Source organism: Vicugna pacos, chromosome 9 (assembly GCF_048564905.1).
Source record: "Vicugna pacos chromosome 9, VicPac4, whole genome shotgun sequence".
Lineage (NCBI taxonomy): Eukaryota > Metazoa > Chordata > Mammalia > Artiodactyla > Camelidae > Vicugna > Vicugna pacos.
In genome coordinates, this window is record NC_132995.1 from 58,936,894 (window position 1) to 58,954,961 (window position 18,068).

At 34.6% G+C, this 18,068-nt stretch overlaps 1 protein-coding gene across 2 annotated transcripts in view; it reads left to right on the forward strand.

Annotated features, from left to right (window-relative positions):
• The window catches only part of CSDE1 (cold shock domain containing E1), a 35,368-nt gene that overhangs the window by 8,064 nt on the left and 9,236 nt on the right, over nucleotides 1-18,068 (forward strand). The window contains exons 3-12 of one of the 2 annotated variants that reach the window (XM_006213685.3): nucleotides 7,564-7,762; nucleotides 8,775-8,884; nucleotides 9,285-9,377; nucleotides 9,989-10,086; nucleotides 12,302-12,383; nucleotides 12,688-12,816; nucleotides 12,931-13,056; nucleotides 13,663-13,875; nucleotides 15,369-15,509; nucleotides 15,595-15,759. In XM_006213685.3, coding sequence (XP_006213747.1) covers nucleotides 7,564-7,762; nucleotides 8,775-8,884; nucleotides 9,285-9,377; nucleotides 9,989-10,086; nucleotides 12,302-12,383; nucleotides 12,688-12,816; nucleotides 12,931-13,056; nucleotides 13,663-13,875; nucleotides 15,369-15,509; nucleotides 15,595-15,759 — 1,356 coding nt within the window. The remainder of the gene's footprint in view (nucleotides 1-7,563; nucleotides 7,763-8,774; nucleotides 8,885-9,284; nucleotides 9,378-9,988; nucleotides 10,087-12,301; nucleotides 12,384-12,687; nucleotides 12,817-12,930; nucleotides 13,057-13,662; nucleotides 13,876-15,368; nucleotides 15,510-15,594; nucleotides 15,760-18,068) is intronic. The other variant, XM_006213687.3, reaches the window with a different exon arrangement.

Here is an 18,068-nt window from a genome sequence, read left to right on the forward strand (position 1 = left end):
GCTTCAGATTTTGAGGTTACACATTCAGAAGTATATCTTTAAAAGACAAGTAGTGCCACTTTTAAGGAATGGGCTAAGGATGGGATGCCCATTAAGACCAGTGGACAGAGTGTAAGAAAGATAAAGTTAGGGTAAAGGCAGAGAGAAGAGGTAGACACTAGGTGTTTTAATAGTAGAAGTGGTAGAACTATTGACCTATTGCATATGAAGATGAGGCTGGAGGGAATTGATTTAGTCTATCCAGTTGTCCAAGTTAGAAACTTTTTTTCGTAGAAATAGGGAAGTTCAGGTAGGGACTTATGGAAATCTGTTGTGTTTATTAGATAGTAATCCGAAGTTGAGAAAATATTCTAGTTTGGAATGTTAAAACAGTGGCTGTTTGGGAGAGGTAAGATTGTGGTGGGCAGTGTTCCTTTTTCATCTTTAGTTCTTAGATTTTTTTAAGATCAGCAGAAATAAAGGTTTGAAATTCAAAAAGGAGTCATCACTTTATAGGTAATAAATGAAGAAGTGCCAAAGAAGAGAATGCTCAAAGGGATAGAGGTAGTCAGGAAGGAATGTCAAGGAAGATAATTTCAAGAAGTTGATAAACATTTTGTAAAATGCTGCATTGATCAAATAAAATGGGGAATGAAAACAGGTCATTCCTAGGTGGTTATCTTAAAAGCTTCATCACCATTTCAAGAAGCACTTGAGCCTTTATCTCCAATTTATTTAAAGATTGAGAGCTTACTGTGGTATTTTATTTGTTCCTTTCTACTTCTCTTTAAAAATAATTTTTGACTGTCATCGATTGTGCTGGATTGGTAAAATAATGGAGATTGAAATTGTACTGTTTTATCTTTACTATTCAAAGAGTAAAAGACTGGATGCTAAAGCTTTCATTGACATGACTTATACAAATGGATTAAAAGCAGAAGGGCTTTTTGTTCAGCCTAATTTTTGTCTTCTTCTGAGTGTTAATTTATTACATGAACATTTTAAAATGTATAAATAAACCCACATGCTCCCATAGCTGTCAGAAGTTAGGTTGTATATGTTAATTCATGTATTTATAAACATAACAGTTGGGGTGAGAGATATTAACAGTAAAACATGTTCTTGTACAGTTGTGAATTATTCCGATTAAAAAGAGTACAGTTAAGGAAACAGATTTGGTAATGCATTAGAACACCAGATTTTTAGAGACTTCTGGAAAAAACAGTAAAAGTAGTACATAATTAGGAGTGAATAAATATCGAGGAGTGGGATTGGCCCTAAAAATATCAAGGAAGAATAAGGCTTATAAGAAGTTTGGTTGGCATGTAAAGACAGACATGATTGCTTTGGTGAGAATTTTGATCAAGACAGTTTAAGGTGACAGAAGAAAGCAAAGATAGGAACATTAAAAGAAAACTGAAGCCCCAGGTAAATGAGAAGATAACAGGGTAACTTGCTATAATTGTGGAAATAGCTGATGGAGACTTGTGACCAGAATCTTGATTGTTTTTTCAGAGTTAGGTATGGGAACTTCAGATCTTGCTCTCTATCCCTAGCAAAAGTCCAGGAGCAAACAGGTAAAAAAAAAAAAAAAAGATTTCTAAAAGGCCATTTGACAGTATCTCATGATAGTATAATGATTAGTTTGGAGAAATACAGATTGGGTAATAAACATTCAAAGGCTTTGACTAATGGACTGATTTTTCAGAGAATTCTCTGGGTATGTGCTGCCAGATTCTATCCTTGCCCTACTTTTAAAAAATATTTAGTAATAAGTAGTTATGTGTGTACTTAGGTACTATGCACTTCAGGTTTTTGTATGAAGTAACCCTAACCATCCCAGCAACCCTGTGAGGTAGGTATTAAGGAAGGACATAGAATGCTTAAAAGATAGCTTACAAAGGCTAATAATTAAAATTATCCCTATAAGTTGGAACTCCAGGTTAACCAACAAAAGAAATTTAAAAGCATTAGATTAGTTTTTTCTTTCTTAGCAAATGATCAGTTCTAGAAGAATTAAAAGGAGAAAACCTGATTTTACTAATTTATTAAGAAATGATCTGGAGAGTTTTTTTTTTTAAGTTATACAAAGTTTCTAAAGACTAAGCATAATCATTCACTACTCTCTATATATTGGTCAGGATACAATAAGAATAATAGTGAAATATGCTTTAGTGAATAATTGTTTAGAACATACCCAGAAGACAGCAATTAGTATGAAAAACGGTTGCATTCAGAAAACTGAAAGGAACGAGAAGTTAAGGGAAATTATATGTAGGTTAAGAATGCAAAGTCATTTTTTAAAACTCTTATAGTGAATTAGGTTGCCTTTTCTAAACTAATTCCTTTTCAGTGTGAGGCAAGCAGAGTAGGTTAGAAAGGGGCAGGGGCGGGGGCAACTCAGTGATGTTACAAGAAGAAATTACAAATCATAGAATTTTGATTTTTTCCCCCCCCAGGGAATTCAAAAATCACTTAGGCCATCGGTTTTCATATGAGGAAACAATCCCAGAGAAGTTAAAAGTGTGGGAAACAAGACTAAGTTCTATATTCTTCAAGGAAATTTAGTTGATTTCTTGAACTAGAAGTGAATTAAATTTAACTTAAAGGTCTTTACAAATTTTTTTTTAAGGGGATTAACGTTATTGGGATGGGGACTTTTCTCTCCTCTGTTCACTATTATAGAAGTAGAACCTAGAACAGTACTGATGTATTGTAGGCACTCAGGTTCTGGTTTAATGTATAAGGCAGTGGTTAAGAATTCCAGCCATGGAGCCAGTACTGGATTCTGTTCCCATTTACCATTTTTACCTCTGTGCACTTAAAATGCCATCTAAGTGTTTTCTCATCTTTGAGCATTAAATTAGATTTTCCTGGTCTTTCCTTTTTTAAATACAGTTGAAGTCATACTATGTGAGTTATATTATTTTTTGTCATATAAATTACTGTGACTTCTTGAACCAGTGTTAAGACTTCAGATTATTTCCAGGAATTTGTTACTAAAACATTTCAGTGACACGTTTTTGTGTATAAGTTTGTCCACATTTCACACTTCCCCAGGATAGGTTTCCTGCAGTGGAATTAATAACGAAAACACCTCCACATTTTGGTACATGTTGCTAGACTATTTAGAAAGGTTGTACCAGTTTACCACCGTAAAAGTATATGAGCACGTTCTTAACCTACTTTCTCAGTATCTTTTATGTTTGGTAGTTTTATCTTTTAATTTTTTTATCTTTTAATCTTTTATCTTTGGTTTGATAAATGAATAATTTGTTTTATCAAAACTTTTGCTTGCCAAAATTGAAGTTTATATGTTGTGTAGTTAGTGATATTTTAAGACTATTTGTCTTAATGTCTTTCTGTAATTAAACAGATGAGTGCCTGCATTTTGCCAAGCACTGTCTAACACTGGGGATTAGCCTTGAACAAAAAGTTCCTACTCTCATGGAGCTTATGTTCTAATAGTTTCTAATTCTTACTGATTTGTTTAAATTCTTTAAGATACACCCATATATTTACATTTGCATTTGTTCTCTTTAGATGTGAATATAAAAGCTTGTACTTTTTAAAGTTTTTTATTTTATTTTTTAAATTTATTTGGGGGGAGTGTAATTAGGTTTATTTATTTATTTATTTTAATGGAGGTGCTGGGGATTGCATGCTAAGCTAACCTAAGCACACTGCCATTGAGCTATCCCCTCCCCGCAGCTTACACTTTTTATATAATCAAATATTGACCCTTTGCATTTTTTCTGTTGATTTCAAAGCTAGAAAGTCCTCTTTCCAAAAACTACATGCATTTTAAATTAATGTTTGTTAAGGTGTTTAATGAATATTTTTTGTATGTTGTGAGATGAGCAACTAAATTGATTTTTTCCCCCTATTTAAAAAAAGCCAAATAACTTTTACATGTTGGTCCATTCCTTCTGCACACCCTTTCCCCTTTTTTTCTGGTGTTGTCTTTATCTTTTTATAAACAAAGATCTGTTGTTGAGAGATCTACTTTTTCCATTGCACTTTTTACATAATCATGTGGTGGTTTTGTTTGTTTTCAGTGAGCATCCGTTTTGTTTAATGGTACTTCTTTAGTCTTAATCGTGCTGGTTAAGAAAAATTTAGAAATTCTTTTAAGGGAACAGTGTTAGCATATTGTCTTATCTAAAGTTGCTTGAGTAGTATATAGTATATGGTTTCCCCTTTTAAAAAAGTCCCCCAAATGGATAAAAGCTAGAGTAAAAAACTTAAGTCAGTAAAGATGCTAGGAGAAAGGAAAAATTCTTTTTCAATTCTGTTTTGATGTGCTCGTCTAGAAGTGAGATATGATTCAGGTAATACAGCCCAAATTCCAGTACCCTCATTAGGGAACCCTTAGAAGGAAATGATAGCTCAGATCCCTTCTGATTCTGATTCATTTTCCCTTAGGTTGAGAAAAACAGGAGTCTTATCTCCTATCTACAGATAGGGCTAGTAGGACTGAGGACTTGAGAATGTAGTTTTTGCACCTTCCTGGCCTGTATATTACAGATCATATCATTGCATTCTTATTTGTATGGTGATAAGAACTACAGTTTAAACCTGAAAAAGCACAGCTTGAAAGTCATCACCTAAGTCAATGATGTGGAATAGTGCTCTTCAGTATTAATTTGATAATACTGTTTAGCAAGGAAAGCATGTATAGTCAATATTTACATGTGTAGATATTTATAAATTGTGTGATTATATTACTACATTTGCACTGTAAAGCAGTGCGTCAAAGAAAGAGGAGAAATACTATAAAAATAGCTTACCTGTTAACAGTGCAGAAACTTTCCAACCTCACCAGAAATATTATGTATGTCTGGATGTGTAGTTTATAAGTGCTTAATTTAAAAACTTTATATTATCATGAATTAATATACGAAGAACAGTATGCATTTGTGTGTTTTATTACTATTAGTATACGTCTGTATCGTAGTCTTAATCTGTAATGTTTTGGCAGATTTGTCAGATGTTATTAAATGGTCATTTATTTCACAATGTGGAGGTTAAAAGAACTAGTACTAGAATTAGAGGTGTCTCCTCCCAGTATTCTTGCCTGTGATTGCTTTATTAACGTTATCTTCTAAGATTCTTCTATGGAAATCTTTTTCAACAGTTTGTCTATTTGTGAGGGTAGTTTAGTTAATCTGGATAGCTAAATGTACACTTAATGGGGGAAATGTAAACTGTCATATGCTGAAAGTAAATGAGTGAGGGCTTCACTATTGATCTCTTGTTGGGGTCTTCACTCTTACCTCAGAATACATGAGTAATATGTGACACCTGATGTGATCTGACATACTAACTCAGCAAGGCCTCTCTTGTGAATACATAGTAACTACTTATATAAGCTAATTTTTATCTCTGGGCAAAAAATGTGTCCTACTGTTTTCTTTCCACATCCCATTGGATTATCCTGTGTGTACCCTACTTTAGGGAGACAGGTGATTGAAAATATTGGATTCTGTGTAAAGTTGTGGGACATTGAAAAGTTGGTATGAATTGTTTCACTGTAGCAACCACCAGAGTCCTTACGGCATTTTAAAAATTGTAAATGTTATGGACTAGGAGGTTGTATAAGGGCTTTAAAAAATAAATTTCAGTTTGACCTTTTAATGTTAATGCTATAATTTTTTATCGAAAGAAATCTGATTAAATGAATTATATTTTGCTAAAGTAACCTAATAGTAAATCTTTAAAGATAAACAGGTTAACTGTAAAATGTGTTAAATTTGTTTTTGATCATAGTTCTAAACATTGTGCTATGTTGTCACAGCTGTTTGAGATGGAGAACGTTTTTACTGTGTCATCAGATCCTCATCCCCCTCCTGCAGCCCCTCCTTCACTTTCTTTACCTTTATCTTCATCTTCTACCTCATCTGGGACTAAAAAACAAAAGAGGACCCCCACGTATCAGAGATCTGTAAGTCAGGGAAGCAGTCATCCAAGCTTATTTTTCTTTGTGTTAAGAGCATGGCTGAGAAGAGTCACTCAGTTTGATTGAAATACCCTGCAAACTCTCTAACTTTTCTAAAAATTTCCTTCACCTTGAATCTTGAAAGACAAGTTTAGTAGTTTAGGGCCTTGCTACTCAAAGTATGTCCAAGAATCAGAAGCCTTGGTATCAATGCTTGGAACCTTGTTAGAAATGGAGAGTCGCAAACTCCTGCTCCCGCTGAATCAGATTTCCTATTTTACTCAGATCACCAGGTAACTTTAAGTTTGAGAAGCCCTAGTTGAGAATCCATATTGTAGAGGTAGCTCTTCTTGATTTGAATCCTCTGTCATTTGACTTTGGCAAGTGATTCAGTATCAATGTCTTGTTTCCTCATTGGTAAAATGGGGACATAACTTTCTCATGGGCTTTTATAAAAATTAAATGAGTTAATAGATGTACAACACAGAACAGTGTCTAGCATGAAAGAACTAGAACTTAACCACTTACAGATAGCTTTGATTTGCATGATTTGGCCATCCCACGTAGTGTTTAACTACTAACAACTTCGGTTTATCTTTCTAGAATTTCAGTCATCTTTTTTCTAATGAAAAATGATTTTATTAATGTTCAACATCACACTGAAATGAAAATGCTTATAAGTCAAATTTTCAATGAAACTGTCTAAAACTAGTTGTAAGGATGTGGATATGTTGCTGTAGTAAATCAGTTACAGACCTCACGTTTCCTAGGGATTTTTCTCCTCTAATGCTTCACTTAAATGAAGTGAAATATTCAATGTGATAGATAGTATCTGGTGATTAAACAGGCCCAGTGCATTGTATTTAAATATCACTAAAGAATGTTTTATTTGCTTAGCTGATCATGGAAACAAATGACAGTATTTAGAGATTTCATTGGTGTCTGAAATAGGTGAAAAGATTTCTTTAATTGTACCTGTGAAGTGATTGAACATATTTAGAATTGAGGGAGCTTTTGTTGTCTTGGAGTTGTGCCTGAAAACTTGTTTTCTGACTCGTTTTGAGTTATATTCTATTAATGGACCTGAGCATGCATTCATTTTCTAGTTTGAAAAAAGTATTGCATAGAAAGTTTTGTTGTTTTAGTCTCTACTAACTTAAATAATTAGTTTCAAGATGCATGGGTTACCAAGTAGTGTCAAGGTTTCTGTTTACATTTCAACGTAAGTGTTAATAAATTTCTTAAGGAAATATTCTGGTAGTTTGTGTTTCCGTCTCTTGAATATTAATTACCTTTGTTCTGATATGTTTGTTTTAATCATTTAAAGGTAGTATAAAGACAGCTTTTACTTATGTAGTTGCTTTGTCTTAATATTTAAACTCCAGAAATTGTATTTGTCTGGTAAGTGAAAATTCTACCATAAATTGGGATGGTTCCTCCAAATAATTTGATAAACTTCTTCTGAAATGTATTAGCTAAATTAACATTTCAGTAATCAAAGCACATGATCTTCCTTTTACCTGTTTTACCTTTATTTTCTTTGCCTTTTTATGTTAAAAATTCAGGGTTTTGTTAATCAGACTTAGTGTGCTATGGAGATAATGTACAAATCTGTATATATTGAGTTATTCTTCTTTTTAAAACAGATGAGCTTTGATCCAAACCTTCTCCACAACAATGGACACAATGGGTACCCCAATGGTACTTCAGCAGCACTGCGTGAAACTGGGGTTATTGAAAAACTGCTAACCTCTTACGGATTTATTCAGTGTTCAGAACGTCAAGCTAGACTTTTCTTCCACTGTTCACAGTATAATGGCAACCTACAGGACTTAAAAGTAGGAGGTAATCTGTCAGTTCTCCTTTTTATAAAATTAATCACAAATTTCCCTTATCAGCTTACTCATGAGAATGTTCTACGTTTGGCCTTTTAATCGTACCAGTTACCAAGGTTTGTGTAAACTTAGCAGAATCCTGATACCTATTTTGGTGGTGGTCTTTTTGAGGGTTGAAAGGGTAATTGACTAAAAGATATCTTTGGATAGTTTTTAAATAGACACTTGGTAGATATAGTTGTTATTCCCCTAATAATGACTGTTTAGCTACATATTAGATTTTAAGCCAGTGAAAATATTGAACTTATCATGTTTTAATTATTCCACCAGGTACTAGTTTGGGTAGTACCTGAAAAAACTTAACTTACAATGTCATCACTTGGACTATGTAGAAATTCATTTTGACTGACACCATAGAAATCCCCTTCACATGTGAAAATGTATGGCTTATTAAAGGACTGACATTACAAGGTCTCAGTGTGTGTTTTTTAAAATATCTTTAAGAAAAAAGTCAGAACAATAGTTAACATGAATATTTGGCATACCAAATAGTCTAAACTGTACAAGAGTGTTACTGTGTTATTTTGGTTAATCCTCATTTTACAGCTGAAGAAACTGAGGTATAGGGAGATTTTTCAGGGTTCTGGGGAAGCCAAACCTCATGGTCATTATATTGCATCCTTTGCAGTATGTGAGAATGCCATGAAAACTAAGATATAGCTACCTTGGTCAAAACAGTTGTTCTGAAAGATTAGTATGTATCAGAATTACCTACATGACTTGTTAAAATACAGATTGCTGTACCTGATGCCCAGTTTGTTTTTGAGTAGGTCTGGAGTGGGACCTGGGAATTTGCATTTCTGCTATGCTCCAGGTGATGCTGCTGCTGCTGCCGGTTCAAGGACCACACTTTGAGAATCACCAGTCTAAGGAAACTCAAATGCTGCATTAAGTTTAGCTTGAAAGTGAGATACCATTTTACCAAAATTAGTCCAACAAACACAACACTCTGTTTATTTTAGATGATGTTGAATTCGAAGTATCATCTGACCGGCGGACTGGGAAACCCATTGCTATTAAACTGGTGAAGATAAAACAAGAAATCCTCCCTGAAGAACGAATTAATGGACAAGTTAGTGACTTTGATGCTTTACGTTTTCTTAGGGCCCTGCATTTGCATATCTTTCACATTAGAAAAGGAAGATTCTTCCCCATCTCCTCAGTTTGCACGCAAGAGAGCTATAGTATATAAAAGTTACCATTTTAAAATTATATCAGAAGCACTGGCATTCCTTGACCTGAAATAAATATATGGTCAAGACTCAATTTGGGTTTTTACATATAACCCTAAGTCTATGCTTACAGTCAGTTTATGTACTGTAAGTGAAACTTGGCAGCATGACATCCTCTTGTGGATCATACTAAAATGCATCCCTATGTATAGTATAGAGGATATTAAAATTCAGTTTATATTGCACAGTGCTGCTCCTGAAATGATTAGCAATGGAAATTTTTTTTTTTTTGACTGGTAGGTTGTGTGCGCTGTTCCTCACAACTTAGAGAGTAAATCTCCAGCTGCCCCGGGTCAGAGTCCAACAGGGAGTGTATGCTACGAACGTAATGGGGTAAACTTGTGTATTTTTCTTAAACCTTTGCCTGATCCACCATGTGATCTATAAGCGTACTTTAAAATTCAAAATAGAAAACGTAAGCTGCAGTTGATAAAATCAGTTTTAAATTTGGTTTCAAAGAGGCTTCAAGTGCAGCATAATCAAAAAATTTAAAAAAATAATAGGACTTCCAAGTGTCTTAGCTTGCCCAAGTGTGACCTTAGTTAGAACATTAAGGTAAAATGCTTCTTTTACTCGCTTTTTTGGGGGTTGTGGGAGGGGATCTTTTTTCTGGTTCCTTTTAAGCACTAACTCCAGCTTTTTTTGTTTGGAACACCTTATATAAAAGTTGTTTTTTTTGAATTGTAACTACAACCTCTGGGCAAATGCTTCCGTGTGTAAGCTTTTTGAAGTTGGATTGCTGCTCAGCTGTGGACTCGCAGAAGTCATCAGCACTATGGTGGGGAATTGTGTTTATATGAATAAACTATGTACTTGTCAAAAGGCATTTAATTTTAAGAAATTGGCTTAAAATGCCAGTTTAAGAAGTATTTAACAAAGTAAATCACAATATGCAGAGAATATGCATCCTGCCAATATAGTAATAATAACTTCTTAATTCACAGGAAGTGTTTTATCTGACTTACACCCCTGAAGATGTCGAAGGGAACATTCAGCTGGAAACTGGAGATAAAATAAACTTTGTAATTGATAACAATAAACAGTAAGTTTTTTCCCCCACCTTTTTTTTCTTTTTACAATAAATTTGAAGCAAGGTAAAACCTAACTTGTAAATCTAGATAATTTTCATAATCTTTTAAACTTTATTCATCAGCTAAGCATTTGAGGGGCAGTTCTATGACAGGCACTGTGCAGGGTGTCAGAAATAGGAAGATAATTAAAGCATGGTCAGAGCTTTCAAGAGCTGTTCTAGAATTAGTGAAGGTTTTGCCAAAACAGCAGTGCTTGTGGTAAGTTTTGAGAGTAGGGTGTGAAGTCACTAGGAAGATGAGAAAAACATCTGGGTAGAGGAAGTATCATTTGGGGGAAATGGCCAAAAGATTGTGTTGTTTGAATTGACTGGATCATTAGAAAGATGAAGTTTGAGCTTGATTCGTTAGTCATGGGAATCTTTGAAGGACTTTAAATGGAGGAGTATGATTGATTGTGCTTGTTGGAAGTGGTGGAGATGGTAGGCTTTCGGAGAGTAAGGATGCTCTAGATTAGAGGCAGTGGTATGAGAGTTAATATGAAAGATGAGGGTCTAATACAGATAGGCTATGGGTGGTTGAGTGTAGAAGTCAAGTCATGTCACACTGAAAAGATAAAATCACCAAATTTTAATCATTTTTTAGATAGAGGTTTGTGTCTCTACTAAGGGAAGGGGAGTCATAAATGCCATTTTTCTGGCTTAGGCTGCTTGCGGTTACCATTAACTGGACTAAGGAGACAAAGCAGAGTATTAAGGGTGAAAGAAGAATGATACTAATTGGCATTTTGAGTTTGAGATGTGTGTGGATGAAGATACTGAATATGCATTTGCGTGTATAGATCAGAACAAGCTAGTGATGGGCATGAGATAGAGCTGTTGAATTCACTGACATAAGCAGTTAAGGAAGGTGTACTTAAGAAAGCACAGTGGTGATTATTTTTACTTTGGAGTGGGAGAAAGTACAGAAGGAAGTTAAAAATAGGAAGTTGGAGAGAGTGCTAGGAATGGGCTTTCAATGGTTGTTCGGATGGAAAAGTCCCAAGAGCATGGGCCGGATTATTAGCCTTGAACCTTACCTCTTGTAAGACTAGAAGGAATCAGATTGAGTTGTGGGTATGGATATTTGTAGTTCTAGTCTGAGGCCTCCCTTTAATCTCAAATAGGAAACTAGGGAATAGGGCTTGAGTTTGGGAGGCGTGGGGAGCCAATGAAAGGGTTTCATTTAACCTTTACTAAGTTCTTGAATGTGCTAAGCACTTGTACTGAATATTTTATGTACAGTTGTTAATCCTCAGAACAGCCTCACGTGATGAGTTTCATCTGTAAAATGAAGTACATTCTCATAAAGTAACTTGCCTAAAGTCATACAGCTTTTATATTGACATTTGAATCCCAATCTGGCTCTAAATAAAGCCTTTTCACTGTAGTAAATTGCGGAGGCAAGTAGGATTTTTTTCCAGCGTCTTTGTTAGTCTTTTACATTTTTGAAATAAAAAGCACAATTTGGCTATAGTTTGTTCATGAGGAGTTAAGGGAAGTAATTGCTTGGTCTGCAGATCTTAAAAACAACCACACCAACAAATACTATTGAATCTTATATAGTCTATGCCATCTTTAAAAAGAAATCAGATTTACGTTGTTGCTGCTCAAAGATGGGGACAGTATAGCAACATGTGATGTCTCTCTTGTCAGTGGAGGTAAATGTTATTATTTAAATCATAGGAAATTTCTCCTTTAATCACTGTGTTTACTCACGTTTCTTTTATGGCTATTTAGTCAGAAATAATTGATGGAATAGCTGCTAAGTTCAGCATTCGTTGCAAACAGGACAATCTCTTACTTATCTCTGTATCTCCCTTACCTTTGCAGCACGTAGTACCTACCCAGTGTTTGTTCAACTAACAGCCTTTCTAAAATGTTAGCGTTCCCCATCTTTTGTTGCAGCCAATTTGTGGCCTTGCTTAAACACTCCAAGAGAAAAACAATCTATGTAGATGTATGCCCAATTTAAAAGGCAACAGAGTTTGAGCAAAAGTCCCTTTGCATATGAAGATAAAATAAAAAGGGTTATGTTTTATAACCTTATATTTACTCTTAGTGATAATATAGAATTCTTGAGACCTCAGAAAACTAGCTGCTTATTTCTCTAAACTCATAACTAACCAAGCCAATGTATTTTCACCCCTCTTTGGTCCCCGCCATCCCCACCCGATTTTTATTTTTCTAGTACTGGTGCTGTAAGTGCTCGTAACATTATGCTGTTGAAAAAGAAACCGGCGCGCTGTCAGGGAGTAGTTTGTGCCATGAAGGTAAGTGTCATCAACTTTGAGAAACTCGAGTTTTTTTCTTTGACTTCTTAAAGTCTTATACTTCAAACCCAAGTCTTTTGTTTTTCCTCTTCTCTTTAAAAGTATTTCACTGTTAACTTCAAAAGTAATCTCTTAAAATTCTTTGGTTACTAATATGTTCTTTAAAATGAGCCATTAGTGAATTGAATTAATACTATATATCATTTCCACTGAAGTCTAATTTTATGAAAATGTTTATTTATTATGTATACTGAATAGTACATAATATTCCTGTTATTTTTTGCATGTGTTTGTTTGGCTTTAGGACGCGTTTGGCTTTATTGAAAGAGGTGATATTGTAAAGGAGATATTCTTTCACTATAGTGAATTTAAGGGTGACTTAGAAACCTTACAGCCTGGAGATGACGTGGAATTCACAATCAAGGACAGAAATGTAAGATAGTTGACTAAATTTGATCTTTGGCCTTTTAATATTAGTAGTGAGGGAAAATTTTAGGAAATACATAAAGTGACATGATCTCCCTCTGCCCCCTCCCTTCTGGTTCAGGGTAAAGAAGTTGCAACTGATGTCAGACTATTGCCTCAAGGAACAGTTATTTTTGAAGATATAAGCATTGAACATTTTGAAGGAACTGTAACCAAAGTTATCCCAAAAGTACCCAGTAAAAGCCAGGTAAGTAGTCTTATTTTTAGGAAAGTCATCTTTTGCCTCATCAGTAATAGAATAATATGGTATGGTATATAGGAGTTTTATTACACTTAATTAAATGTAATTTTGTGATAGTGAAACAAATATTTTTTAATATGTATAATTAAATGAGAAACCTTTGATACATCTGTGATTTTTTTTTTAACTGGGTGATACGATGAAAGGGATAAAAAATGCTAGTTAGATTGGGGATAAAACAGTTCAGGTGTGCATGTGTATGTGTGTCCCCATTTGGTGTTTTTTGTTTGTTTTGTTGGGGAGGTAAAGAGATGAGAGGTGGTGTAATTGCTGAGGAAATGTAAAACATAGAAGACTGAAATTCTTTTCCTTAAATAAAATCTCTCAGTATCATGAGTGCAGGATGTGAACTACAGTATTGTGAGTTTATGGTTGTATCATGTGACCATAGAACACAAAGCTTTCAAATTGGACTTATGTTATCAACACCTTTTTTCCTTTAGGGAACTGTCTATTATAAATAACATGGGTTTGCTGTGTGTTCTTCTTGTTTGACTTAGAACTAGGAAGGATGAGAAATCTCCAGCTAAAATAGTTTTTCCTTCTCATCAGAATGACCCATTGCCAGGACGCATCAAAGTTGATTTTGTGATTCCTAAAGAACTTCCCTTTGGAGACAAAGATACGAAATCCAAGGTGACCCTGCTGGAAGGCGACCATGTTAGGTTTAATATTTCAACAGATCGTCGTGACAAATTAGAGCGAGCAACAAACATAGAAGTTCTGTCAAATACATTTCAATTCACTAATGAAGCCAGAGAAATGGTAAGTGTTGAATATTATTAGATATGTATCCAATATAGGGGGTGGGCAGGGCAATGTTACATTCAAGCATATAATATGATATTGAAAATTCTTTGAGTTATGACAACAGTTATCTTGTTAAGGTGATTAAGAATACAGACATTTGCATCAGTCTGGGTTTGATGCGTAGCTCAGCCAGTTACCTTCAAATAGGTGTGAAAAAGTTTTAGAATAGAAGTCTGGAGAGGTTGCTTTCTAAGCCCTTTTGAAAGTCAGTGATTCTCTGGCCCTTAAATATGAAAATTGGGGAAATTTGTGGAAAATGTAAGTCCATCATTATAGAAAGTAGATTTTTCCAGACTGTTCCATAAGATTTTCTGTAAACACTAGACTAAACAAAGTAGGTTTTGTTTCTTCTGTTATTACAGGAGGACTTTGCAAAATTCTTCTAGTGAATAGATGTCCAGAAATGGTATGCCAGATGCCAGAATTCTTGCCCAAACATATTTAACAAGTTCAGTTTTCTTAAGTTAACTTTATCAGATATAATTTACATTTAGTTCTATTTGGGGTTATAACATCTACAGTATATCTCAGTGTCAGTATAACTGGATACTTCAATGAAAATTTAAGTTTGTTGAGACTTCTAACCATTAAAACTGATCTTGTTTGAAATTTGCTTTTAACTTTAATGCATGATTTTTTAAAAAAAGCTATCTGCTTTGCTTTATTATATGGAATACATTGTTGAATAGCTTGGCTGTCATCAGGATTTAGCAAGAATTAAATGTCAGAATATTGTTTAGGCTGTATTCAAACTAATTATAGAATAATCATCTCTGTAAAATGTAAATATACAAGTCGTTGGTGGGTTGATAGTTGTGTTTCACTAAGCATTTGAGTACCTGTCATTTGCCAGTTATTCTGGATATAAATCCCTCAGGAGGATAGAATTTCCTGTATTTTGTTCTTCAGACCTAAATCTTAAGTCTTCCTGTGCCTAAACTCAAGTTTTTTGAGGTAGAGACTAGAGAGTTGCCTTTAGTTGACATTTGAAGTATTGGGAATATCGTTCTGTGGGTTTTTAATTTCTGGAAGTTGTTTTGTCATAAAGCTTGGACCTTACTTGGAATCCTGGTTACTGCTACTTACTAACTTTGTGCTTTGGGCAAATTGCTTAACCTCACTCAACCTCAGTTTCCTCATCTTGCAAAACAGGATATTTTTCACAGAATTGAAAATTAAATGGCAATATGTTATATGCATGTATTTACCTCAAAAATGGTAGCTTTTTCTAGTGTATATTGGCCAAAGAGTAGCACGTGAGGAGTCTTAGTTGCTTAGAGGTTACTTTACTGAAATCAGTGAGTTTGTATTTAAATGGAAAAATTAAAATGTGGATACAAAATTTCGTTATTTAAAACGGAATTTCTAATGAATTTAACTTGACAAAACTTCCAAGCTTGAATGTTGTTGTCTTAACAATAGCAGTGAAACTATTATTTTGGTTTCAGGGTGTGATTGCTGCCATGAGAGATGGTTTTGGTTTCATCAAGTGTGTGGATCGTGATGCTCGTATGTTCTTCCACTTCAGTGAAATTCTGGATGGTAACCAGCTCCATATTGCAGATGAAGTAGAATTTACTGTGGTTCCTGTGAGTTGTTTTTGAGAAAAGTAAGAGGGGGTTTTCTTTATGCTTCCTTTTTCAGTTTAAAGTTACTTTTGTTTATCATTTGTAGGATATGCTCTCTGCCCAAAGAAATCATGCTATTAGGATTAAAAAACTTCCCAAGGGCACGGTTTCGTTCCACTCCCATTCAGATCATCGTTTTCTGGGCACTGTAGAAAAAGAAGCCACTTTTTCCAATCCTAAAACCACTAGCCCAAATAAAGGCAAAGAAAAGGTAAGTTTTAGTCAAAATGATTTTTATAGCTCTTTATTCCTCTTCTACTTAAAGGCAACCAGTGTCCACACAATATTGTCTCTTTCAGGATTCTCTGTAATAATAACAGTGAACTAATATAAAGCAAGGTTGTTTTTCTTTTTAATTTTATCTCAGCCTTGTTAACATTTTAAGCTGGATAATTCTTTGGGTAGAGGGAGATGGGGAGCTGTTCTATACATTTGGGGATGTTTAGCAGCATACCTGGACTTTACCCACTGGAGGCCAGTACCTCTTCTCCCCTTGTGTGACAGCCAAACGTGTTTCCAGAATCTGCCAAATGTCCCCAGATCACCCCCAGTTTAGAATCCCTCATCTAAAATGCCATAATTTGTCATCCAAGCTATTTAAAACTTTAAATTTGGGTAGTTCACACATTTGAACTCCATTTATTGAAAAGTCAACTGAATTGTAAATATAAAGATGTCTGTTCTTAAGTAAAAAGTGAAGAATTGTATAGAGACATAATTCATACAGAATTTTAAATGCTATTGTAAAGGGTCAGTGAGTGAGCTCTGGCAAAAATTAATTCTACACTGTCAGGATCTGGCATGGTTTCATTAAGGCATTGACATTTAATAGACGGAGAGAGAAATGAGGAAAGGATATCCTCACAGAATAGAGGTACAGATGAGAAAGTTCAGGGTTTCTTTTTAAAGCACTGAGTAGTTTAACAGGAAGATAATTTCTCTTTTTTTGGCAGAGGTGAATTGGGGAAATAACGATGAAAGATCGGGATACAGCTAGATTTAGAAGGTATAGATTGCTACTCTAAAGAGTTTAGAGTTCTCAGAAAAAGATTTCTGTTGGAAAGTGACATCAGATCACTTTGAACTTCAGGAAAATGAAAGGGTAGTATGAGAATGGAGTTGGAGAAAGACAAAAAGATGAAGAGGCTGGATAGGAAATTATTTAATAGTTTAGGTAGTCCTTGAACGAGGGACAGATAATGGATGTGGGCAAGGGAAGGTACATGGGAGATACTGGAAAGTAATGTAATTTTAGAAATAATTACTTAGGAGTCAGAAAGAGCAAGGCTAGCATCTTGCTTCATACTTATTTTGTAGCTTGGGAAATTACTTCATCTCAGAGCTTTAGTGTTTAAACTTAAAAAATGATTGTCTCCTGTTTCATTTAAAAAGCCCTCATAGTGCTAGTCCATAGTAGGAATTTCACAAGTGGCAGATGGTGCTATTACCAATAATAAAACTAAAGAAAAATTCAGTGGGACTTACTCGTAATTCTTAATGGTTTTTAATTTTTTGAATGGCCTGCTTCCCAAATGTCTCTGGCAAAACTGGCTTGATCAAGATAGCCTTTGAAGCTTGAGAGTTTTCCTGCCCTTTCATTGCTATTTCTTAGGCCAACACTGTATCCTAGTAAGTCCTTCTGTCATTGTACTTACTATAGCGGATTGCACTTAACTTGTTTATGAATCTGTCTCCTCTACTGACTGGGCTCTTTTTGAGCAGGGATTGTCTTACTTCTATTTAATGTGCATGGTGTATAGTATATGGTCAGATGTTGACTGAATATTGAGGTCAGTGTTAGAGTTGAAAGTAAATAATGAATGCTGGTGTTGACTTGCAAAAAAGTTGATGCCATTAGAGTCAAACCTGAATTTATTGACATCATCACTCTTCACTTAACCAAAGTCAAATCCTTAGCATCATTTTGTACTGGCTGTAATCAAGTTTATTTTAACCTCCTAAGACTTTGCACATTTGTAAAATGAGGGGTAAGAGTAACCGTGGAGATGGCTTTATCATAACATTAAATTTGGTAATACAAAGTACCTAACATAATGTCTGGGACATTATAAATGTTCAATGAATATTATATAGCAGTTACAGAAAGAGTATGAATAGTAGAAGAGTGGAAATTAATTGATTTTTAATATGTAATAGTTGGTAATGAGTTCTGGAGCATAGGAAAGGCATCAGAGCTAGATTAGGAATTAAACCTCATAGAAATGATGGTTGAAACCAAAGAAACAATGATTTACATGTTGCTCTACAATGTACTTGTTACTATTTCTATATGACAGGCCTGAAATTTCTTAGACTTTTGAAGAGCTGATCTTTTTGGTGTTGACAGTGATTTAGGTGTCACTGTGGAAACATTGGTATATCATAACTTAATCACCTACCTGAATATTAAATGCTCTGAACTGTGCTAGATCCTGTACCAAATTAAATTCCCATGCATTTGGTAAATACATTGATTAACATTATGTACAAAACACTGTGAAGTATTCTGGGAGATGCAAA